The 21992-nt window shown below is 44.4% G+C and overlaps 1 protein-coding gene across 2 annotated transcripts in view; it reads left to right on the top strand.

Moving 5' to 3' along the window:
- GTF3C1 (general transcription factor IIIC subunit 1) overlaps positions 1-21992 on the top strand; it is a 1956011-nt gene that overhangs the window by 296620 nt on the left and 1637399 nt on the right. For both annotated transcript variants that reach the window (XM_085632176.1, XM_085632175.1), the window contains exon 7: positions 14969-15127. In XM_085632176.1, the coding sequence (XP_085488302.1) occupies positions 14969-15127 (159 nt within the window). The remainder of the gene's footprint in view (positions 1-14968; positions 15128-21992) is intronic.

Below are 21992 nucleotides of genomic sequence, written 5' to 3'. Positions count from 1 at the left end.
TTATTACATTTTGTGATAAAGGCATTAGGTTTGACTTATTTATTGTGAAAAGCTTATGTTTAAGTAGATATTTAAGTTTGTATTGTTGCTCTTCTAAACAAAAGTCTACAGATATGTAATTTGTTGCATGGAATCTCAGATTACTGTACTCTGCATTAGTTTTGGTGTTGGTTAGCATACCTGACAAACCTTGGATATAGAAGTTTTCCTCTGAGCGAATACTTGTTAGGCCATCTTAAGAGATGTAGTGTTTTGCTTAGTCAAACCATAATTTTGTATACCTTTCTAATTTTATGACCCGTTGTCTGATAATTGTGGTAAGAAATGTATTTATTATTTGAGGTGGGTGACATTCACTATAGGTAATAATTGCAATGTCTGGGTGAACCCTCAAAGTCACTAAATTACCCTGAGCTCAACACCCTAGTAGTTATGGCACAGAGCAGACAAGCTTAATTTAGGACAATGTATATAGTATGTATGCAGTACCAGAATAATTAGCAAGCCAAAATAACAAAACAATAAAAATTCCAAGCCAAGTTAGAAAAATAGAGTATAATGTAATGAACAAAATACCACCAAAATGGCAAAAGTTAAAACCAATAAGAGGCAACCAGAGTTATGAATTTTTAAATATTTTAGTAGGAATAGCGTCACGAAGCATAAAGTGTCAATTATAGTCAAAGGTCGCGGTAGACCCGAACATAATTGCAGTTTGATGCTAGCTCGAATAGTGTGGATCGGATACACCAACCAGGTTCCTCCTGTTCAAAGATTTTACCTTCTGACATAAGTTCTTTTAGCCCCAATTCACCACAGAAGTACATCTCTTAACCCCCCCCCCCCCCCTCCTGTCGTCAGGGGCGGCACTTATAGACTTAGAGTGTCAGGCAGAGGCCAACACATGGTCCTGACCAGGTCCAGTTGCCTCTATTCAACTGGGTATTTGCAGGAAAGGCCTCGTATAGCTTGTATCTCGTTAGTTTGAACAGGTGGTCAGGCTTATGGCCTGTGGAGTCTATTTCTTTGACCTAGGTACATGAGGGGAAACGTTAAGTCATTTTGGCTCCTTTCAGGTTAGAGACAGCAGGTCCAGTCCTTTTTTATTCTTTCTCAAATTCAACAGCGTCCTGAAGTGGGTGCCTGGAGGAATCATATTTATGGCTGGCACGATCTATTGGGGGGAAATGACACCTGGGCATACCCTAACCAATTGGGAAAAAGTTTCCCGGGCCAATCCTACCCACTTTGGCCATTTTAAGATGGTGAAAGTCTTTGGTCACCCACAGCCTGGGCTCTCGGGGCTTGGTGTGTTTGTAGGAAGTTTACTATGGTAATCCTTGTGTCTTCTCACATGCAAGAACTACAGTCCAGTTTGGGGCAGCCACTGTACCCATGATAAACCCAGAGACAGAACTCAGGTAGAACAAAAGTAGAGTTTTCCAGCCACCATACAAAGGATACAGAAGAATGTTCTTGCCTTCCTATTCTCTGCCTTTCAAGTGCACCCCAAAGTGTTATGTTGCTGGAGCGTCATGCACTATTTGACACTCCAGCAGGATTTAGCAGTGTAATGTCAAAAAGGATGATCACAGGTTCCTCAATGTATGCTCTTTGAGGTTCATAGGAATTCTCTGCCCCTTCAGGTCAGCTGATTGATTGAGACTCAACCAAGCCACAAAACACAGAGGATGCTGGCTCCTGTGACAGCATCGGGGATAATCTGCATTCTTCTAGTGGAAGCTGAACCAGAAGAGGGCCCCACCAACAAGACCCAGCAATGTAGTGAATACTACCACCTGCCACCTTGAGCATTCCCAAACGAGCACACTCCCTGAGCAAAAGGGATGCCCCTACGCACAGACTAGAACACAACCCGAGACTGATAGTTTGGGTAGGATCTCTTCAGGAACCCAGGACTGGGCCACCAAGGATATTGCAGGGTGGCACTTTTGCATACCTACCATCTGACAACACCGCTGAAACTGTGAGAGAAGACAAACTAACATCCACAACATGACAGCATATAGATCTAAGATGTATAACACAGTGACAGATGCTTGCGAAGGGTCCAGCTAAATGGCTGACTCTGCCCGGGATACCACGCCCACACCACAGCCACCCTAGTATACACATCAATCAGCCACAGTGTGCGCAGAGGTGGATGCCCCGGCTACCCACGCATTCCTTGAGTTCCTCTTTTGTTCCTTTTGGAATGACCTAGCGTGTCTATGAAAGTAGGTGGTATTGCATGCCAAAGAACTTAAAAGGCACATGGTGGACATTGGCCAGTGCGTAGCAACCCTGATATAAACAAGCCACACCATGTAGGAGGAACTTGACGCTCATAGATAGAAACATTTGGAACTACGAGGTCGAAATATGGAGCTGGAACGTCATCTAGAAGACCTTGAAAACAGGTGGTGCAGCTCCAATATCGGAATGAAAGGAGTACCTCTACAAGCGGACACTGGTAACCTAGAGGGCTATGTCCTCTCTTCCGCCATTTCCTCCCGGATCTTCAGGAGAAGGACACTGGTCTTGACCGCACGCACATAGCCAGTAGGACAGCAACCAAACCGGGCATGCCACAGGATATCCTGACATGCGTCCATCACTAGCAGCAGAAAGAAGCCATCATGTCCGCGGTACGTGATCAAAGCTCCATTATGTTTGAGGGGACAAAAGTATGGCTCTCCAAGGACTTGTTGCCCATCACATTTCAGCACTGTTTCTCACTCAAACTGGCCACCACATGTCTGTGTGGGAAAAGGTGTCAAGTACAAATGGGGACACCCCTTTAAACTGATCTTCGTGTTGTACAATGAGACGCATATGGTTAGCACCATGGAAGATGCGAGATCAGTCTTAAAACACGGAAAGACCCACGAGGAGCGACCGACCCAAACCACTGCATGCTCTGCCATCCGTCCCCCGAGGCGGCAAGAGGGGACGCCAACTAGCCAAGAGCAATACCCGTAAACCGATGGTGGAGGAGAGCCGCCAGGAGTGACTGGCCCTACTGCACCGACTCCATGCGCATAAAGCTTTCTCAGATTCCAATTCCCCATGACATAGCATGAACCTGCCCGCTGGTCAACGGCTGCTTGTAATCCAGGGCAGCGGCTTAGCTCCCAGAAAGAGGAGGACGAGCCTTATCCCCAGCCCACGCCACCCTGGAAATACACCAACATTCATCAACTTTTTTATTTATTTTAAAAGTTTTATATAGCGCTAGCTTGACTCATAAGTATCAGAGCGCTTTACATACACACTGTCAAAAACAGAAGTTAGTAGGCAGGCAGTAAGGAAGCAAACCAGAGATAAAAAAAATACAGCTTGAGAAATAAGTTAACCGTGCATCGGAGGGCGAGAGAACAAAAAAAAAAAAGGTGGTTAACACAGTCCGGTCACCAACTATCCTTGAATGTCAAGAGAGAGAGGAGTCAACTCGGATATTGAAGTCTACGTTAGTTGACGTTAGTCAGGAAAGTATTTGTTAAGGAGATGGAGTTTCAGGTCTCTTTTGAAACAGGAGAAGGAGGGGTTGCATCCGAGGACTCTAGGGAGAGCGTTCCACATCCTGGGAGCATTGCCAGAAAACGATCGGTATTGGGTGGTTTTCTTTTTCAGTTTCGAGGAATAAGGAGTGAGTTGGAGCTTCTCAGTGTTCTGGTTTGACCTGCTCTTACCAGTTTGTTGTTCAGGTAGTTGGGGACCGGAGAGTGAAGGGTTTTGTGTGTGCTGCAGGCCAGCTTTTAAATCCATCTCCCTTCCAAGGGAAGCCAGTTGAGGGAGTTGAGAGCTGGAGTGATGTGTTCAAATCTTTTTACCAAAGGAAATGATGGACGGAGTGTTGAACATTGCAAGCACTCACCCCCAGTCAACTGATCTGTGTTTAATCCATCACCGTTCTTTAGCCCACTCTGCCACCCCAGTTCAGACATGGCCATATGCAAATCAGTCTGACCCTGTGCCTCATGGGAACAGTCCAGCAAATCAGTCTGAGCAAACCCATCCATCGCCACCCCCTTTTGTACCGGAAGGCATGGCTTGGCAGTTCGGGCTGGACTGTTCCCATGAGGCGCAGGGTCAGAATGATTTGCATATGGCCATGTCTGAACTGGGGTGGCAGAGTGGGCTAAAGAACGGTGATGGATCAAACCCAGATCTGTTGACTGGGTGTGAGTGTTTGATTGGTTCTGATGCTCCGTCCATCACCACCCCCTTTTGTACCGCTTTGTTCGCCATAAGTTGGCAGGGTATGCTCAGACGCGAGTCCCTTGCTCACTTTGCCACTGGATTCAAGCAAGCCTGGCTGAAGACGGCTTAAATGCCAGATACCGGTCCTAGGAAGCTTGTTTCCGGTCCAGGGAAGGCATGGCTTGGCAGTTCGGGCTGGACTGTTCCCATGAGGCGCAGGGTCAGACTGATTTGCATATGGCCATGTCTGAACTGGGGTGGCAGAGTGGGCTAAAGAACGGTGATGGATCAAACCCAGATCTGTTGACTGGGTGTGAGCGTTTGATTGGTTCTGATGCTCCGTCCATCACCACCCCCTTTTGTACCGCTTCAAATCTTTTACTCCAGATATGAGTCGAGCGGCCATGTTCGGCACTGCCCTAAGTGGGGCTAGGTGAGCTTTTTGAGTCCTTGTTAGGATGGCGTTCCCGTAGTCGATTTTAGAGAGAACTAGGGATTGGACTACTGTCTCGAGGTGGTCATGGGGAAGAAAAGGTTTCAATTTCTTGAGGTGTTTTAGCGAGAAGTGCAATTTTTGCAGAGTTTTTGACGTGTTTGCAGAGCTCGGCCAAACACTCCACACGTTTTTGTTTGCCGTCCATCATCACGGACAACAGACTTCCTCTGTTTGAATAGCCAGTGAAGGGAGTAGTTGATTCAACAATTATACCCCAGTTCTGTGTTACCCCCTACCCAAAGATCTGGCTCTGGGGCGTCTCGCATCTTGGCGGCCTGAGACTGCACGACATCAGTTGGAGGCCTCATTGACAACCATCGCCCTCCCTTGCACTACAGCCCAGACTGCCTCCCTCTTCTCTCATGATGAAGATAATGAGCTTTACTGTCTGAGCCCTTAATGCTCCAGCAAAACATCTTTCCCTCCTCAACATGCCGACGACACAACTCAATATATGCCTCTGACAGGAAACCCGCAATCCTAAAAAAAAGATTGGAAAAGTATGGAATCCTGCTGGTTTGTTGGGCAATATTTCTCTTCAGGCCCGGGTAAAAAGGTGGGAGATAGGATCTTACTAGCTATAAATTTCTGAGTCCTGGTTCTCCACACACAGGCAGTGTTTCCCTGGAGACTGCTTGGTTACTGGATCATGCCCCTCCAAACATGTTTAAACTGGCCACACTCCACTCGCCCAACGGCTGGCAACAGTACTTCATACTAGATGCCTGCGAAAGAATAATGGCAACCTCAGACAAAGATGTGGTGATTGGTGGTGACTTTAACCTAGTCCCAGACACACTATTAGACTGATCCGAACATAGAACAGGACAAGCTGGGGCAGCTACAGCTGAAGGATTGCAATGGCTCCAAGACGTGGTCCTAATAGATGTATCTATGACAAGTGCTATATCCCACTAACCGGGACTACACTTTCTTCTCAGCCATCCACCAGACCTGTGCCTGCATAAATTACTTGCTGATATCCTCTAGGTCACTAGCAGCCACAACCCAAACCAAAATGGGAGTGACTGCACTCTCCATTCACTCCCCATCTCAGTCTCACTGAACATCACTGGGAAAACATCACCACATCGACCGTGGCGCCTTAATCCCAAAATATTAACTTACAACTGCACTGTGAAAAAACACACATTAGTGAATACTGACTTCCTCACTACCAACGCTACCCTGGGCACCTCCCGATCTCCACTATGGGACACTTTAACAGCTGCACTCAAAGGCTCCTTCATAGCTATTTCTACAAGACTTAATAATAGCAGAAGTGATAGATGCACTGCCCTGGAAATGCAGGTGAGGACTTTGAAGGAGGCTCTTGAGCTCCCATTGAATGAAAAGGCAATTGATGCTGCTCAGGCAGCAACTCAAAGCACTATACATTGATAAAACAGAATATGCCCTCCTCTGCACTAAGCAACTGTTTTGTGGCAGAAGCAATAAAACTGGGCAGTGACTCGCCCACAGATTGAGGGCTCAAATGCATAGAAATGGAGTTACCGTAACACATGAGCCCCCAGGCCACACCTCACACACTGACTTGGGCATAATACAGGCCTTCAAGCAATTCTATACTGTGCTTTATACCACGGGCGAGCTGTGGCCAACACAATCTCCACTTACTTGGCTACGGCACACACCACACCCTTGCCTGCGAAGGAGGTGCAATTGAGATACTATGAGGGAGGTAGTCATCACTGGGATTACCAAACCAGAGAAAGGGAAGGAGCCCCTCCCCGTGCTTCTCTTACCGACCGATTTCGCTGCTGAATGTTGATGCTAAAATATTCACAGGCATCCTTGCTGCATGCAAGGCCTGATCGACCCAAACAAAGCTGGAATCATCCTGTAGAGGAACTCTAACGACAATACCAAAAGACTGATGCTCCTCGTAGATGGTGTCCTACTCCAGATTCCCAGCTTTTGCTCCACTCGATTGACACAGAAAAATCATTTGACCGTGTATAATAGCCCTTCTTACTAGTCCTTACTAACCTAGGTCTTGAAGCCCGATTTCAGACAAGGGTATGGTGCAGTTACACCAACCCACCGCCTGCGTCCGATTCAATGGGCTAACTTTTTGTCCTTTTGACGGCGCCCGGGGTAGGGTTGTCCTCAATCCTCGCTGCTCTTTTCCCTCTACATGGAACCTCCAGCAAAAAAAGATACAGGTGCACACACAAATTAGGGATGTACCATTCGGCTGTGTGGAACACAAAATAGCCCTGTATGTGGACGACGTGATGATAGTCCTTACCCAGTGTTGCAAATCCCTACTGCTTCTTCTTCTGGAACTGGAGGCCTTCCGTAGAGTGTCAGGGTTCAAGGTGAACCTACAGAAATCCCAAGTTTGTAATCTCTCAGTTCTACCTGACGCAAAAGCTTACCTAGAATGCATATTTGATGTGTGCGTTTGGTGGCATGGGAGTATCTCCTGGTTGGGTTGAATCAGTGCAGTAAAAATAACTCTCCTCCCTAAGATCTTCTATGTGATGCATATCTGTTCCCTACAGCCCCATTCCCACTTACTATGAGCCGTGCAACAGCACTTAAAGAATTATATTTGCAAGGGCAAGAAGTCCTGCATGGCCAGGAAGCAGGCTTATCCATCTTTCAGACAGGGGTTTGGGTATACCTCACTTAGTCCTCTACTACTGTGGATATATATATACATCCAGTTACGCGGGCAACGGTGGGAACTTGTGACAGGGTAAAGCTTGTGAAGCATTTAACCACTAGGCTCTTCCCCTACATGCCTATCATGCGTAACTTCCCTTCATTGAGTAAGCCACTGCATTTCTCCCATTGCAGGAAGCCAACTGAAAACCTACAGGAAACCTTTTTGAACATCAAGGCCTTATGAGCTTTAAACAAATTCAGGCCGCTTATGGCATAGCAACCATCAAATACTGGCTCTGTCGCAATACCACACTGGGTTACACACCTCTAACACGCCTACATGCCAACGGACCTTTCACCTTCTTTGAGAAGTGTCTCTCCATACGCACACATTAGGGCCTCCTCTCAGATATATACGCCTTCTTCAATAAGCACTCCACCCTCAACAAATTACTGATGCAGAGGCAGTGGGAAAATTTGTTGGAACGTTCTTTTACCACTAGGGAGTGGACTGACGTTCTTTTCAGAACCTACACCTCTGCTTACAGCGCAGCCGGGAAAGGGATGATGCTCAGACTAACCTATTACTGGTATTATTCACTGTCTAGATTAGCCAAATAAAAACATAATACGGACTATAGCTGCTGGCATAATTGCGGGCACTTAGGAACTCTGACCCTCATCCTCTGGCGTTGCCCCAAGCTTAAGCGGTACTGTGAGGCAGTCCTTGCGGACATGAATGAGATGTATGCCACAGACATTCCCAAAGTGCCGAGTTACATCCTGCTCGGTCTTGCACACCAATTTACCCCACCGCTCTAATAGAGGCATAGCCATTACCTTAGCCTTGGGCACAGCCCAGCACGCCATTCTGTCTAAATGGGGCACGAATTTCACACTGACACATGCAGATTGGCTACTCAATGTGTGAAACCTATTGGCCATGGGAAGGATGACGGCCTCCATAGATGGTAAACTGCCACAATTCAACAAAACTTGGGGCCTGTGTACACACTTTATTGGAGGAATTTTGAGAACTGTTTTGCCCAGCCTACCTATGCTTAGATTAACATCCACAGATGCTACAGCGGGACAACCACCCATTGGCTTAGTTGGACATTTGTTTTGAAGATTAACCCCCTATGAGACACTGGCACCCTGCATGAGTCAGGACATTGTGAGCCAGACCGGTCTCATTCCATAGATACAGTATAACAATTTTAATCTGTACTCTGGTTTTCTACATGGTGCACCTAGTCCTGCTACAGTAAAATATTCATTTTGGCTGTTAAATCACCGTAAGGACATGTGAACATTAAACTTCTACTTGTCCTACTTTTAAATACCATGCACCCTGCCTTGTGGAGTACAAAGCCTACATATGGATGACTTGGTAATTTTAAAGGGAGGTTTTGACGTGTCAAAAGGGTTAATTTTGACTGGTCAAGTGGCATTTGTTAAATTGTCAATCAGGCTACAATGGTTGGCCTGAAGCCACGTTATACAATGCCATTGAAGTGGGTGGACGGCACAATAGGTCTGCTATTGACATTTAACTTACAGACCCTGGGTAAATTTTGTACCATATTCTAAGAACTTCTAGGTAAAATCAATCAAACAGGGAATTTTAAAGCACGCTACTCACCCGTGAGGGTCTCAAGGTGCTGAGGGTTGGGGGGGGTAGGTGCGGCTCCTGGGTTACCTGAAATGCCGGGTCTTTTAGGCACTTCCTGAAGGTGCGCAGGGTGGGGGTGTCTTATGTCGACTGGGAGTTCGTTCCAGACCCTTGATAACGACGTAGGAGACGGCTCTTCCACCAGCTCTGGCTTTCTGGATGTGTGGGGTTTCTGCCAGGGCAAGGTCAGCTGAGCGGAGATTTCTTTTGGGTACGTAGAAACTGACTAGGTCATTGAGGTATTTGGGTCCGATGTTGTGGAGTGATTTGTAGTTGTGGGTGAGTAGCTTGAAAGTTACTCTTCTTGACAGGGAGCCAGTGGAGGTCTCGTAGGTGTTGGGCTCACGTGTTCCTGTCGGGGATGGGGTCCCGAGGATGAGTCTGGCAGCGCTTTTCTGAATGGTCTGGAGTCTATGTAGCAGGGATTTGTTGATTCCAGCATAGGGGTGTTTCCATAGTCCAGTCTGCTGGTTATGAATGCGTGGGTGACGGTCTTTCTGGCTTCGGGGGATTCACTTAAAGGTCTTGCGGAGGGAGTTCAAACAGGTGGAGGTGACAGTGTTGACCTGGCAAGTCATGGTGAGGGAGGAGTCGAGGATGATGCCGAGGTTGCGGGCTTGGTCTGTAGGTGTGGGTGGCTTTCCGAGTGCAGGTGGCCACCAGGAGTTGTTCCAAGTGGTGGGGGAGGGTCCAAGGACGAGGACCTCTGTCTTCTCCGAGTTGAGCGTTAGGCAGCTGTTGATCATTCAGGCTGCGATGTCTTTGATACCTTCCTGGAAGCTGAGTCGGGAGTCTTTGTGGATCTTCGTGAGGGAAAGGATGAGCTGTGCGTCGTCTACGTAGGATACTATGCTGAGTCTGTGCTGTCTGACGATGACGGCGAGGGGGGCCATGTAGATATTGAAGATCGTGGGGCTGAACAATGATCCCTGGGGTACTCCGCAGTTGATCTCTTTGGGCTCGGAGAAGAAGGGAGGGAGTCTGATCTTTTGGGTTCTACCGGCGAGGAAGGAGCGGACCCAGTAGAGGGCGGTTCCCTGAATGCCGGCATCGTGGAGTCTGGCAGCGAGGGTGTGGTGGGAGACGGTGTCTAACACTGCTGAGAGGTCTAGCAGGATGAGTCCTGCGGTGTGGCCTTGGTCGAGGAGTGCTCGGATGTCGTCTGTGGCAGCCAGGAGGGTGGTCTCGGTGCTGTGGTTTCTTTGAAATCAGGACTGGGAGGAGTCCAGGATGGCGTACTCTTCCATGAAGGTGGTAAGCTGAGTGTTGATAATTTTCTCAGTGACCTTGGTTGTGAAGGGAAGGAGTGAGATGGGGCGGTAGTTCTTCAGGTTCTTCGGGTCGGCGGAGGGTTTCTTGAGGAGGGGCTTTATCTCAGCCAACTTCCAGTTGTCGGGAAAGATGCCGGATTCGTGAGAGGCGTTGATGGTGTGGCATTGTTCGGGTGCTGTGGCAGCCGCATCTCTGTGGAATATGTGCAGTGGGCAGGGTTCCATGGGGACCCCCGATTGGGTGCTCCTCATGGTCGCAGTGGTCTCTTTGGTGGGGAATGGGGTCCAGGTGGCGATGGAGGGCTGGCCGTCCTTGCTGGAGGGGAGGGTGCTTTGTGGAGTTTGCTTGCTGAAGTTATCGTAGAGGGTCTTGATCTTTGTGTAGAAGTAGGTGCTGAGCTTGTCCCAGAGGTCCTGGGAGGCTGTGACTTCCGTGGCTTCACTGGGTGGTTTGGTGAATTGCTTGATAATGAAAAGTTCCTTCGGGTTACTGCAATTAGTGAGGATTTTGTTCCAGATGAAGGTCCTCTTGGTGGCTCTTTTGTGTTGGTGTTATTCTGTCATGGCATTCTTATAGGTGGTCTGGTCTTCGGAGGCTTTACTATTTCTCCATCGTTTTTCGAGGCACCTGCAGGAGTGTCTGGCTTCTTGGAGTGTACCAGGAGACCTTCAGGGGCTGCTGTCTGTCGGTTTTCGGAAGGGTGCGAGCTTGTCTGCGTAGATAGAGATCCAGCGGTGAAACTCCTTGGCAACGGAGTTGGGGTTGGTCATGGCGAAGGGGTGTCGTGGGTGAGGGTGGCGTGGACTCCTTAGACTCCCCGGGTGTCTAGTTTTCAGAAATGTCTAGGTTTAGTAGATCTCCCTTGATGGCCCCCGAGCAGGGACAAAAAACGCAAGTGCCCCCAATCTATCACAAAATAACCTGTTTTTTAAAGGGGGCACCTATGTTTTTGACCCAGGGCTCGGCGGCCATCTGAGGAAACCTACCAAACCTAGACATTTCTGAAAACTAGATATCCGGAGGAGTCCAGGGAGGTATGGCTTGCATAGCTCCCCCAAGGTTTTCGTACCCAGTTTCCCTTGCAAACCTTAAGTTTTTCTTAAGAAATCACCATTTCCTCACATTTCAGTGTGGAAAAGTTGTGGGATCACCAAGCCACACAAATTTCCTACCACCCAGCGTTCCCCCAGCTCTCCCGATAAAAATACTACCTTACTTGTGTGGGTGGGCCAAGGTCCCATGACAGGGAAGCGCCCAAAACGTATTGTAGAGGCATCAAAAATTATCGATCACAAAACGATCTAGTTGTGCAAGGGGGTCAACTGCGTTTTTGGTCCCGAACTTGGCAGCCATCTAAGAGAGCCTACCAAACCCAGACAGTTCTGAAAACTAGACACCCGGGGGATTCCAGGGAGGTATGTTTTTTGTGGCTCCCCCAATGTTTTCTTACCCAGAATCCCCTGCAAACCTCAAATTGTGCTAAATAAAATTTCAGTGTCCTTACGTTTGTGTGGTAATGTTGTGGGATCACTGGGTCGGCAAAAATGACCTACCACCCAGCATTCCCCCAGGTCTCACTATAAAAAATGGTACCTCTCTTGTATGGGTGGGCCAAGTGCCTATAACAGGGAGATGCCCAAAACGTATTGAGGAGACATCAAAATTATGTATCACAAAATTTCCTGGTATTGCAAGGGGGGCTCCTGCGTGTTTAGTCCCTGGCTTGGCTGCCATCTAGGGAAGCCTACCAAGCCCAGACATTTCTGAAAACTACACACTCAGGGGAGTCCAGGGAGGTGTGGCTTGCATGGATACACCAATGTTTTCTTACTCTGAATCCCCTGCAAAACTCATATTTTGCTAAAAAAAATAATAATAATAATAATTCCTCACATTTGTGCGAGATCACGGCCAGCACAAATTTCCTACCACTCAGCATTCCCCTCGGTCTCCCTAGTAAAATGATACCTCACTTGTGTGGTTGGGCCAAGGGCCTGCGACTGGAAAAGGCCAAAAACATAGACATTGAGGACATAGCACAGCGAGCTTCAAGCGCCATATTTTTTTTAATATACGTGTTTGGTAAGTTTCCCTAGATGGCCACCTAGCCTGGGACCAAAAGCCCAGGTACCCCCTTGCAAAACCAGGTTGTTTTGTGATAAATAATTTTGATGTCTCCACGATACGTTTTGGGCCCTTCCCTGTCGTGGGTACTTGGCCCGCCAACACAAGTGAGGTACCATTTTTTTCATTTTTTATCGGGAGACCTAGGGGAGTGCTGGTTGGTAGGAAATTTGGCTCGGCCTGGTGATCCCACAACTTCAACAAACAGAAATGTGGGGAAAACATGATTTATTTATTTTTTAAAGCAAAATTTAAGGTTTGCATGGGATTCTGGGTAAGAAAATATTGGGGGATCCACACAAGTCACACCTCCCTGGACTCCACGGTGTCTAGTTTTCGGATATGTCTAGGGTTTGTAAGTTTCCCTGGATGGCCGTCGAGCCCGGAACCAAAAACCTGGATGACTCCCTTGCCAAACCAGGTTGTTTCATGATAAGTTTTGGGCCAATTCTTGTTGCAGACACTAGGCCTACCCACAGAAGTAAGGATCATTATTATCGGCAGACTTGGGGCAATGCTGGGTGGGTGAATGTTTGTGGCTTCCCGCAGATTTCAGAACTTCCCATCACAGAAATGGGAGGAAAGTTTTTTTTTTTTTAACAAGGTATTCTGGGTATCTAAACTTGTTGAGAGCCACACAAAACCCCCTATCCTGGATTCCCCTGGGTGCCTAGTTTGCAAAAATGTACAGGTTTGCTAGGTTTCCCTATGTGCCCCGTGTGCTAGGGCCCAAAATCCACAGTTAGGCACATTGTGAAAAAGGGGTACGTTTTCATTGGAAAATGGAATGTGTCCACGTTGCTTTTTGGCCAGTTTCTTGTCGAAGACATTAGGCCTACCCACACAAGTGAAGTACCATCTTTATCAGGAGACTTAGGGAAACACAGAATAGTAGAACAAGTGTTAATACTATTTTTCTTTCTATGTATTGCTTCCTTCCAAATGAAAGACAGTGTGTAAAAAAAGACATTTTAAACAATAACCTCTAATTCACATGCTAATATGGGTACCCACAAATTCAGAGATGCACAAATAACCACTGCCTCTAAACTCCACATCTTGTTCCAATTTCAGAAATACATAGGTTTCCTTGATTCCGATTTTTTACTCTTTATATTTTACCAAAGGAATTACTGTATACCCTGTACACAATGAAAAAACAATGCAAGGTGCAACTCAGTTATTGGCTCTGGGTACCTCATATTCTTGGTGAACCTACAAGCCTCATATAACCCCACAACCAGAAGGGTCCTGCAGATGTAACGATAATAGCTTTAAAAAATCTACCATAGTTAGAAGAAGTTACACGTGAAAATGTAGGCAAAACGCTGGTTTTCAACTACATTGTAATATTCCTTTATTTTAAGTGTTACTTTCCATAGAAAAACCTTGACGGATCTACACAAATGACCCTTTTCTGGATTCAGAGTTTTGACTACTTTTCAGAAATGTATAGCTCACCGGGATCCATTATTGGTTTCACACCCATTTGCACCACTAACTGGAAGGAGGTTGAAAGCACAAAAATAGTAAAAATAGGCTATGTCCCAGTAAAATGCCAAAACTTTGTAGAAAATTTTGGTTTTCTGAGAGAAGTCTGCCTGTTCCTGAAAGATGGTAAGATGGTGATTTTAGCACCCCAAACTCTACGTTGATACCATTTGCAGGGGAGAAACCAGACTCTTTCTTCTGCAGCATTTTTATCCCATTTTCCCCCCTCCAAAAACTAATTTAGCTGCATTTTGCCTAATTTCTCAGCCTCCTCCAGGGAATCCACAAACCCCTGGTACCTTTAGAATCCTTAGGATGTTGGAGTAAAGGACGCAAATTTGTTGTGGTTACCTTGTGGGCAAAAAGGTATGGGGACCTAAGTGCGAACGACACCAAATAGTAAACAAATGGCGTGGCACGGGGGAGACTTGGCAGCGAAAGGGGTCAATGCAGTATGCAAGGCTTTCTGCTTATTCTTTTCCTGGAACTGACTTGCGAGTTGGTCAGGGTGTGGTTGTTATCCATCCACTGCTGATATTTGCATAATACTTGTCTGCAGAATATGTTTGCAAGTTATCTATCAGACTTGTAGGTTTGTAGTTAGCTGGATTATCCCTACGCCCCTTTTCTTTTTGTAAATGGAGATGATTTCTACTCCCTTCAATGTTATTGGGATATTTTCTTTTGTCATTATATAGGATTAGTCAATATGTTCACAGACATGGGATTACTAATAAAAATATGTCTCCTGGTATTTTATCAGGGTGAGGCGCTTTGCTAAAATGTTTGTTATTCTGGCTGATTTAAAAAATGGAAAGAACCATTTTTTTGCATCATTAGAATTGTCTTATGGAAGAGAAAATATGAAACTTTAAAAGAATATAGACCAATGTTCAGGTAATGCCTTAGCATTGTGGTATGAAGCCTCATAACAGCTTAGATTGTTCAAGAAGGTTTTTATTTAATGTAATGTATAGTATTATACAGAGGTGCAGGATTTAACTATAAAGATGATTATATATTGCTGTAATGAAAACAAAAACTGAAATCAATGTTTTATTTTTTGTTACCAGGTACTGACATAATTGTACGTTGCCTCCATTTGATTAAAGAATTTAGACGAAAAGAGGAAGATGATGAGGACTACGAGGAGGACCATGTATTGAGCAAATGTGTTCCCCCTTTGGATATTGTATATGAACGCGATATGTTAACTCAGGCCTTGGAACTAAGTATGTCTTGTTTTACATTTCTTATGTAATGCCATTTTTATTTAATGGGTATCATGCTTGAGGTATAATGTTAGCTAAGTAGTAAAAAATATTTGTTATATTCAGTTGTAATAGGGCACAAGTTTAAATGTAATTGAACAAAGGGGAAGCTGTCCATCAGCAGAAGAAAAATATAATATTGGTAAACTGAAATATATATACTTATTTTGCCCAATTCCTTTTTTTAATTGTATTGTGCATTTTAGATTTTATTCCTTTTAAAGTACGAACCAAACGGCTGGTTTTAAACTTTGTAGATACAACAGCATAATTTTTGGTAAATTACAAAGTGTACAACGAAGCTAGTACAAAATAAAACAAAACAGTAAATGATGACTGCATATATGTATTGGTATTAATTAGTAGGGACACAGCTTGGGACCTACGGATCACTCTATTTTGTGAGCTGTGGTGTGGTTTCAGACACTGTAATATTATTTATTATTATTTATGTACCTGAAACAGGGATTTACGTTCGATATATTTAGAATTGGTGTTCCCAGATGAAGAGAAATTGTTTTACTTAAATTGGGTGAAGCCTAAAAAAGGTAATGCAGTGAATCCGCCTATCTAAATGAACTGGTTAGTGGTGAAGATCTTGCGACCGTAAGAAATTTGAGTAAAGCTTTGTAGGCAAAAAAACGCAATGCAGTATTTCACAAGACTTTTGCTGTCCTATTTTTCCCCTGAATTGTAGGTCATGTTTGAAGTAGCAATTGATGAAACAGTCTAAGAACGCTGTTTACTATGGACCTAGCAAAGAAGTTAAGGGAGGTTGACCAGTGCGCCTTTTGTTGACAAACTGTGTTGCCAAGTTATTCAAAACTGTGGTCTCTAGACTGTCATAAGTGATGAGTGAGGCTGGTTCATTAGGCTTAACCAAGCTTTGTGCCTGGGAGGTCTACTCAATCAAATCTTAAATAGATATATAATATTATCAATGGTTGATGAGGAACAGAAGAGGTGGCTGTCACCGGAAAATGAATAAGCATTTAAGTGGATGCTCATTTGTGTATGTATTAGTATTTACATCGAGCAGGCCTTGCTGGGGAATAACAAAACACTGTTACAAGGAGCATTAGGAGATGATACAAAATCAAGTGGGGATTTAAATCTTCAAATTGCTCATCTAGATTACATTTCATTTGACATATTAAAATATTTTTAGGCACTGAAATGATGCTATTTGATGAACCCTGAAAGGCTTATTTTTCTCTAAGTTAGACTTAGACACATTTCTGAATTCAGCAATGTACCATTTGTGTAGATGGTTGGTTTTCAAAAAGAAACTAATAGTGGAGATCAAATAATCTTGAAAGTAAGTAGGAAAAAAGATAATTAAGGATTCTTTCATTTGTCATTTTTTGCTCTCAAGGCCGATCAAAACAGGCAATAGCCAGAGCCCTTAGCCGAACTGCCACTTGTGAATTTTCATTGTGTTTTGATGATGCATCAATAAAAAAAGCAAACTCTTCATGGATAAATAAACATAAAGGGGTATGAAGGAAGGCTACGTATTTTTTTTAAATGTGTCCAAGAATCTTGGTTTAAAAATGCGGGCTTATTTGCACTACTGATTTTGGGGTGTCCCTTAATTTCAGGTAACTCTGAGTATTTGTCAAACTTTGTTTTTAAGCACCCTGGCTTACAATTGTGAGCCAAAATATAGAAAAATTCAATAGATAAAAACAAATGTTCTACCAGTATGTGTTATCGTACATGTTCCGATAAAGTTGGTGCTTGACGTTTCGGAGTGGGCCTATCGCATGTGACAGGAAAGTTCGAAAAACGCAACCAGGTGACGAGAGGAAGTGATGTTTGGGTGAGAGGCTATTGTAGTGATGTTAGTCTGCTCTATTTAGGACCGTGGTCTGCCGCCTCACCCTATCCATTTCTGAATTGTAGACATTCATGGGGAGTCTACGGGCGTAGGGCTTTCTTGTATTTCTGTACTTCTCTCTCAGGTGATCTTCATTGATAATTGCGATTCTCCTATTACCATGACTAGAGAATCTAGATTTCATTAAAGACACGGAGGCTAACATTATGCATATTACTTTTAATGCGTTCCCCAAGCAGCCGCATACATCATGAAGAAGAAAGGTTCCAGAACAGAACAACAAGAAACATACAAAAGGTATGAGGACATAACAATCAGCCTCTTTTAAAATGTGGTATAGAGTAGGATAAGTCCAATAAACTTTAGAGTCCAGGTAAATTCTTTAGACCGTCATGAAGTGATGGATGAAACGATGAAAGAACTCCTCCACAGATGAAGATCGTGAAGTTTAAGATAGGTTATCTAAAAAGAAAAGAAAGTTATAAGAAGAACAAGAATGGTAAAAATTCAAAAGTGGAAGTAAAAAGGAGTGATTAAGCACAAGTAAGAGAAAACAAGTAAGCATTTATAATGAACATCAAAAATCATGCAATTAGACATTGAATAAAATAACAATATTATTGTGTCACAATGAAATAGCAATATAAGAACTGTATGCCAAAAATCAACCACCCAGGGGAAAGGGTGGGAGGGATAATGTTAGCCTCCGTGTCTTTAATGAAATCTAGATTCTCTAGTCATGGTAATAGGAGAATCGCAATTTCATTACAAGACCGGAGGCTACCATTATGCATGTTGGTAGCTATGTAGGACAACATCAGACATAGGAGTGATTGGGTTACAGTAATGCTTTGCAAAGCTAGTAGAATTAGACCAATCAGCAGCTTTAAGAATATCATCCAACTTACCACCTGAGTAGAAGGATTTACTGGCCATAGCGCCTCTGATGGAGTGAGGTTTAAATATATTCAGATCAATACCTGCTAGTTTCATAACGATTTTAACCCATCTAGCGATAGAAGCCGAGCTAATACCTTGGTGAGGTTTAACGAAGGAGATGAGTAACTGATTCACACTAAAAGGGCGGAGAGAACTCATTCTATGGTCATATTCTTTCATACAGTCTACAACACAAAGTTTTGGGCAAAGGTCAAAGCGAGGGTAAAAAATAGAGTCAGACATAATTTTGGTTCTTCTATACAAATCGAAATTGACTCCAAACATGTTATAGGATCTATACGAGATATCAAGAGCTTTAACATCAGAGACTCTACGGCAGGAAACTAAGCAAAGTAGTGTGGCTAGTTTGATGGAGAGATTCTTTCTGTTCAAAAGGTTATTATCCGGCCAACTACAAAAGAGGTCAAGAATAACATTGACATCCCATAAAGATTGGTATCTTGGTTTAGGAGGTCTCCTAAGTCTGATACTTTTGAGGACTCTACAAATAATGTTGTTTTCACCTATTGTTTTACCATTTATCAGAGCATGGCCTGCAGAGATAGCTGATCTATAGCAATTGATAGATCTATAACTAAGTCCCCTTTCGAATTGATCGACAAGGAAATTAACTATGTGAACGATGGGAGCCTCCACGGGATCCAGGTTCCTTTCCAAGCACCAACGTAACCAAACCTTCCAGATGTTGTTCTACCGGTAGTGTGTACCGGGGGCCCAAGACTCACTGAGGAGAGTTGAAGCTGTTGATGAAAGTCCTGTGAGATGGTTGGATCTCCTGACACTCTCCAGGCAAGAAGGTTCAAATTCCCTGTTTGGACTAGAGGGTGAATATGACCGTCCACGTCTGAGAGTAGATCTGCGAAGGGGGAATTAGGAAGGGGAGGTCGTAAGAAAGTTCCAGACTAGTGGGAAACCAGGCTTGGGATGGCCAGAAGGGAGTCACTAGGACAATTGAAGCGTGTTGAAGCCTGACCTTCTGGAGGACTCTGTATCATGGCGAAGGGGGGAAAGGCGTAAGCGTTGATCCCTTTCCAGCATTGGAGAAATGCGTTCACTGCTAGAGCACCCAAGTCGGGCATCCAGCTGTAGTAATTCACCAGTTGGAATGTTAGTCTGCTCGCAAAGAGATCTATTTGGAAAGGACCCCAAAAAGTGTTGAGAGAATTGAAAACAGAGGTGTTGAGCTTCCAGTCGCTGTCATCTAAGAAGAACCTTGAGTTTCAATCTGCATATAGATTTGACTTTCCTGGGCGATATTCTGCTCTTATGGAGATCTTGTGTTCTAGACAGAACATCCAAAGTTTCTTTGCTAGATTCGAGAGATCTGCGGATTTTGTACCTCCCAGACAGTTTATGTAGGCAACAGCGGACATGTTGTCCATCTTTAGAATAACAGATCTCCCTTGAAGGGAGTGTTTGAAACTCATTAGAGCATAAAGACCGGCAGTGAGCTCTAGAAAGTTTATATGGAGAGAAGTTTCTTCTTGAGACCAGACTCCTCCTGTGTTCTGATCCAGGAAACAGGCACCCCAGCCATGAAGGCTGGCATCTGATTCTAAGACAAAGTCTTGGGCTGAGCCAAAGATTGCTCGCCCATTCCAAGCGTCTAAGTTCTCTAACCACCAGTTCAGTTCCAACTTGGCTTCTTGGTTTAGAGAAACACGATCTCTGTACCACAGACCTGATCTCGGAGCCTTCGCTTTTATTATTTGGAGGGCTCAATAGTTTAGAGGGCCAAGAAAGATAGCTTGGATAGAAGAGGAAAGGAGACAGAGAAGTCTGGCTAGTTCTCTCAAGGGTAGATTCTCTTGTTTGAGAACATGTCTTATCTCTTTCCTGATTTTTGACATTTTCTTTGAAGGAAGGAGGAGGAGACAATTTGTGGTGTCCACAGTGAAACCCAGGAATTCCAAAGTTTTGGAGGGGGATAGAATTGACTTTTCTTTGTTTATGGCAGGATCAGGATATCGTCCAGGTATATGATAAGGCGAATAGCCTTTTCCCGTAGGCATGAGGCAACTGCCCTCATCACCTTGGTAAAACACCAAGGGGCTGAGGAGAGGCCGAAAGGAAGAGCTTGGAACTGAAAAAGATGATTTTTCCAGATAAATTTGAGAAAGGGTTGATGAGACTTGGCCATGGGAATTGTAAAATAAGCATCTTTTAGATCTAATTTGACTAGCCAATCTCCTTCTAGTAACAAGTCTCTCAAAAGATGGATTCCCTCCATCTAGAAGTGTCTGTAAACAAGGTATTTGTTGAGTTCCCTTAAGTTTATGACGGGTCTCCAACCTTTGTCCTTTTTCTCTGCCAGGAATAGTGTGCTCACAAATCTTAGCATGTGCATAGGGACTTCCACGATTGCTCCTTTCAGAAGCATAGAGGAAATCTCTTCTTCTATAATTTTTTCTTGATCTAAGGTGAGGGGAATGTTTATAGGAAGTGAAAATTGTGTCGGAATGTCTATAAAGTCTATCATAAACCCATTCACGGTATTCAGGACCCAAGGGTCTTGAGTAATTAGTTTCCAGTTGTGAAAAAATAATTTCAGTCTGCCTCCTACCTTTGGAGAGAGGGAGGGGGAGTGGGAAGGATCATAGTACTCACTTTGAGGGTTGATGTCACTGGATGCTCCTCTTCCTCTGAAATTTCTTGAGCAAAATCCTCTCCCTCTTGGGGGGTAGAATTGAGGTATGTTTGAGGGTTGGTAACCTCTTCCACCGTAACCTCTGGATCTGGAGTATGGCCTGCGGTTGAAGCGGCTAGAAGATTGGCCCCTTCTTCCGGCCCTGGCAAAAAGGTTATTGTTGTTGAAGACTCTCTTCATATTTTGATTGGCTTTGTCTAATGCGGTAAAGGTAGAGACGTATTTACCTAAGGTCTTGATCATGTCTTCACCAAAAAGTAAACCTTTAGGATTGAGAGAGGGTTCCTTATCCGCTAGGTCGCTCAGTTTGGGACTAATTTTGGTGAGGACAACTCTTCTTCTCTCGGACTTGATGCTGACATTGGCGTTGCCCAATAAGACTAATGCCCTTTGGCTCCACCCTCGGATTACATCAGTGTTCAATGTGGAACCATTGATATGACTATGACTATCTTCTGCAGCATCGATGATTTTAGCCAGAGGCCCAACAATATCTAGGAGATGATCTTGGCAGATTTTAAGAGATCTTTCCATTCCTTTTCTGGGATCTCGCCTGAGTTTAAAAAGGTATTTGATCATCTCTGGGTAAAAATGTGGGGTTTGGCAGACCTTACCCTCAATGAAGGGTCTGGAACATTCGGATCTTAAAAGATTTCGTGTGTGTCTTTCCAGAGGGTTTCTTAACCATTTCGCGATAAATTTGCAAACATCATCTTGCGGAACCCAATCAGTGCTCCTTGGGTGCTTAATATTAAGGGGAGAAAACATCTCTCCGCCTAATGGGTCTAAGATGGTGTCCTTGGAAGAGGAAGGCAGATCATCATCAAAGGGTAGAGAATTAAAGTCCTGATCGTCCTCATCTAGGTCGAGGATATATTCATCAGGAAGGTCAGAGACATCATCATTAAAATCATCATCATCTTGATCCAAATGTGTATCAATGAAATGAGCACTTCGATAGTTTGTGCCGCTAGGGACACCCATATGTTTTGTGCCGCTAGGGACACCTTTAAAAGTCGTGCCGCTATGGACACCTGAAGTATTTGAGGTGCTGTGACCTCCCATGAAATTTGAGGTGCTGTGACCTCCCATAGTGCTCTTGGGGATAAAAAAGATGTTTTTAATTTTTTTAGATCTTTTTCCCCTTATTTCAATGAGATCATCATCAGGAAGGGTATGTTGTATTTCGCTAATGTCATTCTCCTCAGGAGGGAGTGATCTTTTCGAAGTAATAACTCTAGAGTTGACAACATACAGGATTTCATTTCATCATGAATCATGCTTTTGATTGCCTCGTTCTCCATATTAGGGATGGGAGCGCTAGCCTCATCCGAGTCTATATCAGACATGGAGATTTAGGGGATAGAAGTGTAATAAGG

Source organism: Triturus cristatus, chromosome 10 (assembly GCF_964204655.1).
Source record: "Triturus cristatus chromosome 10, aTriCri1.1, whole genome shotgun sequence".
Lineage (NCBI taxonomy): Eukaryota > Metazoa > Chordata > Amphibia > Caudata > Salamandridae > Triturus > Triturus cristatus.
Note: the sequence above shows the minus strand (reverse complement) of the source record. Positions and strands in the feature narration are given on the sequence as shown.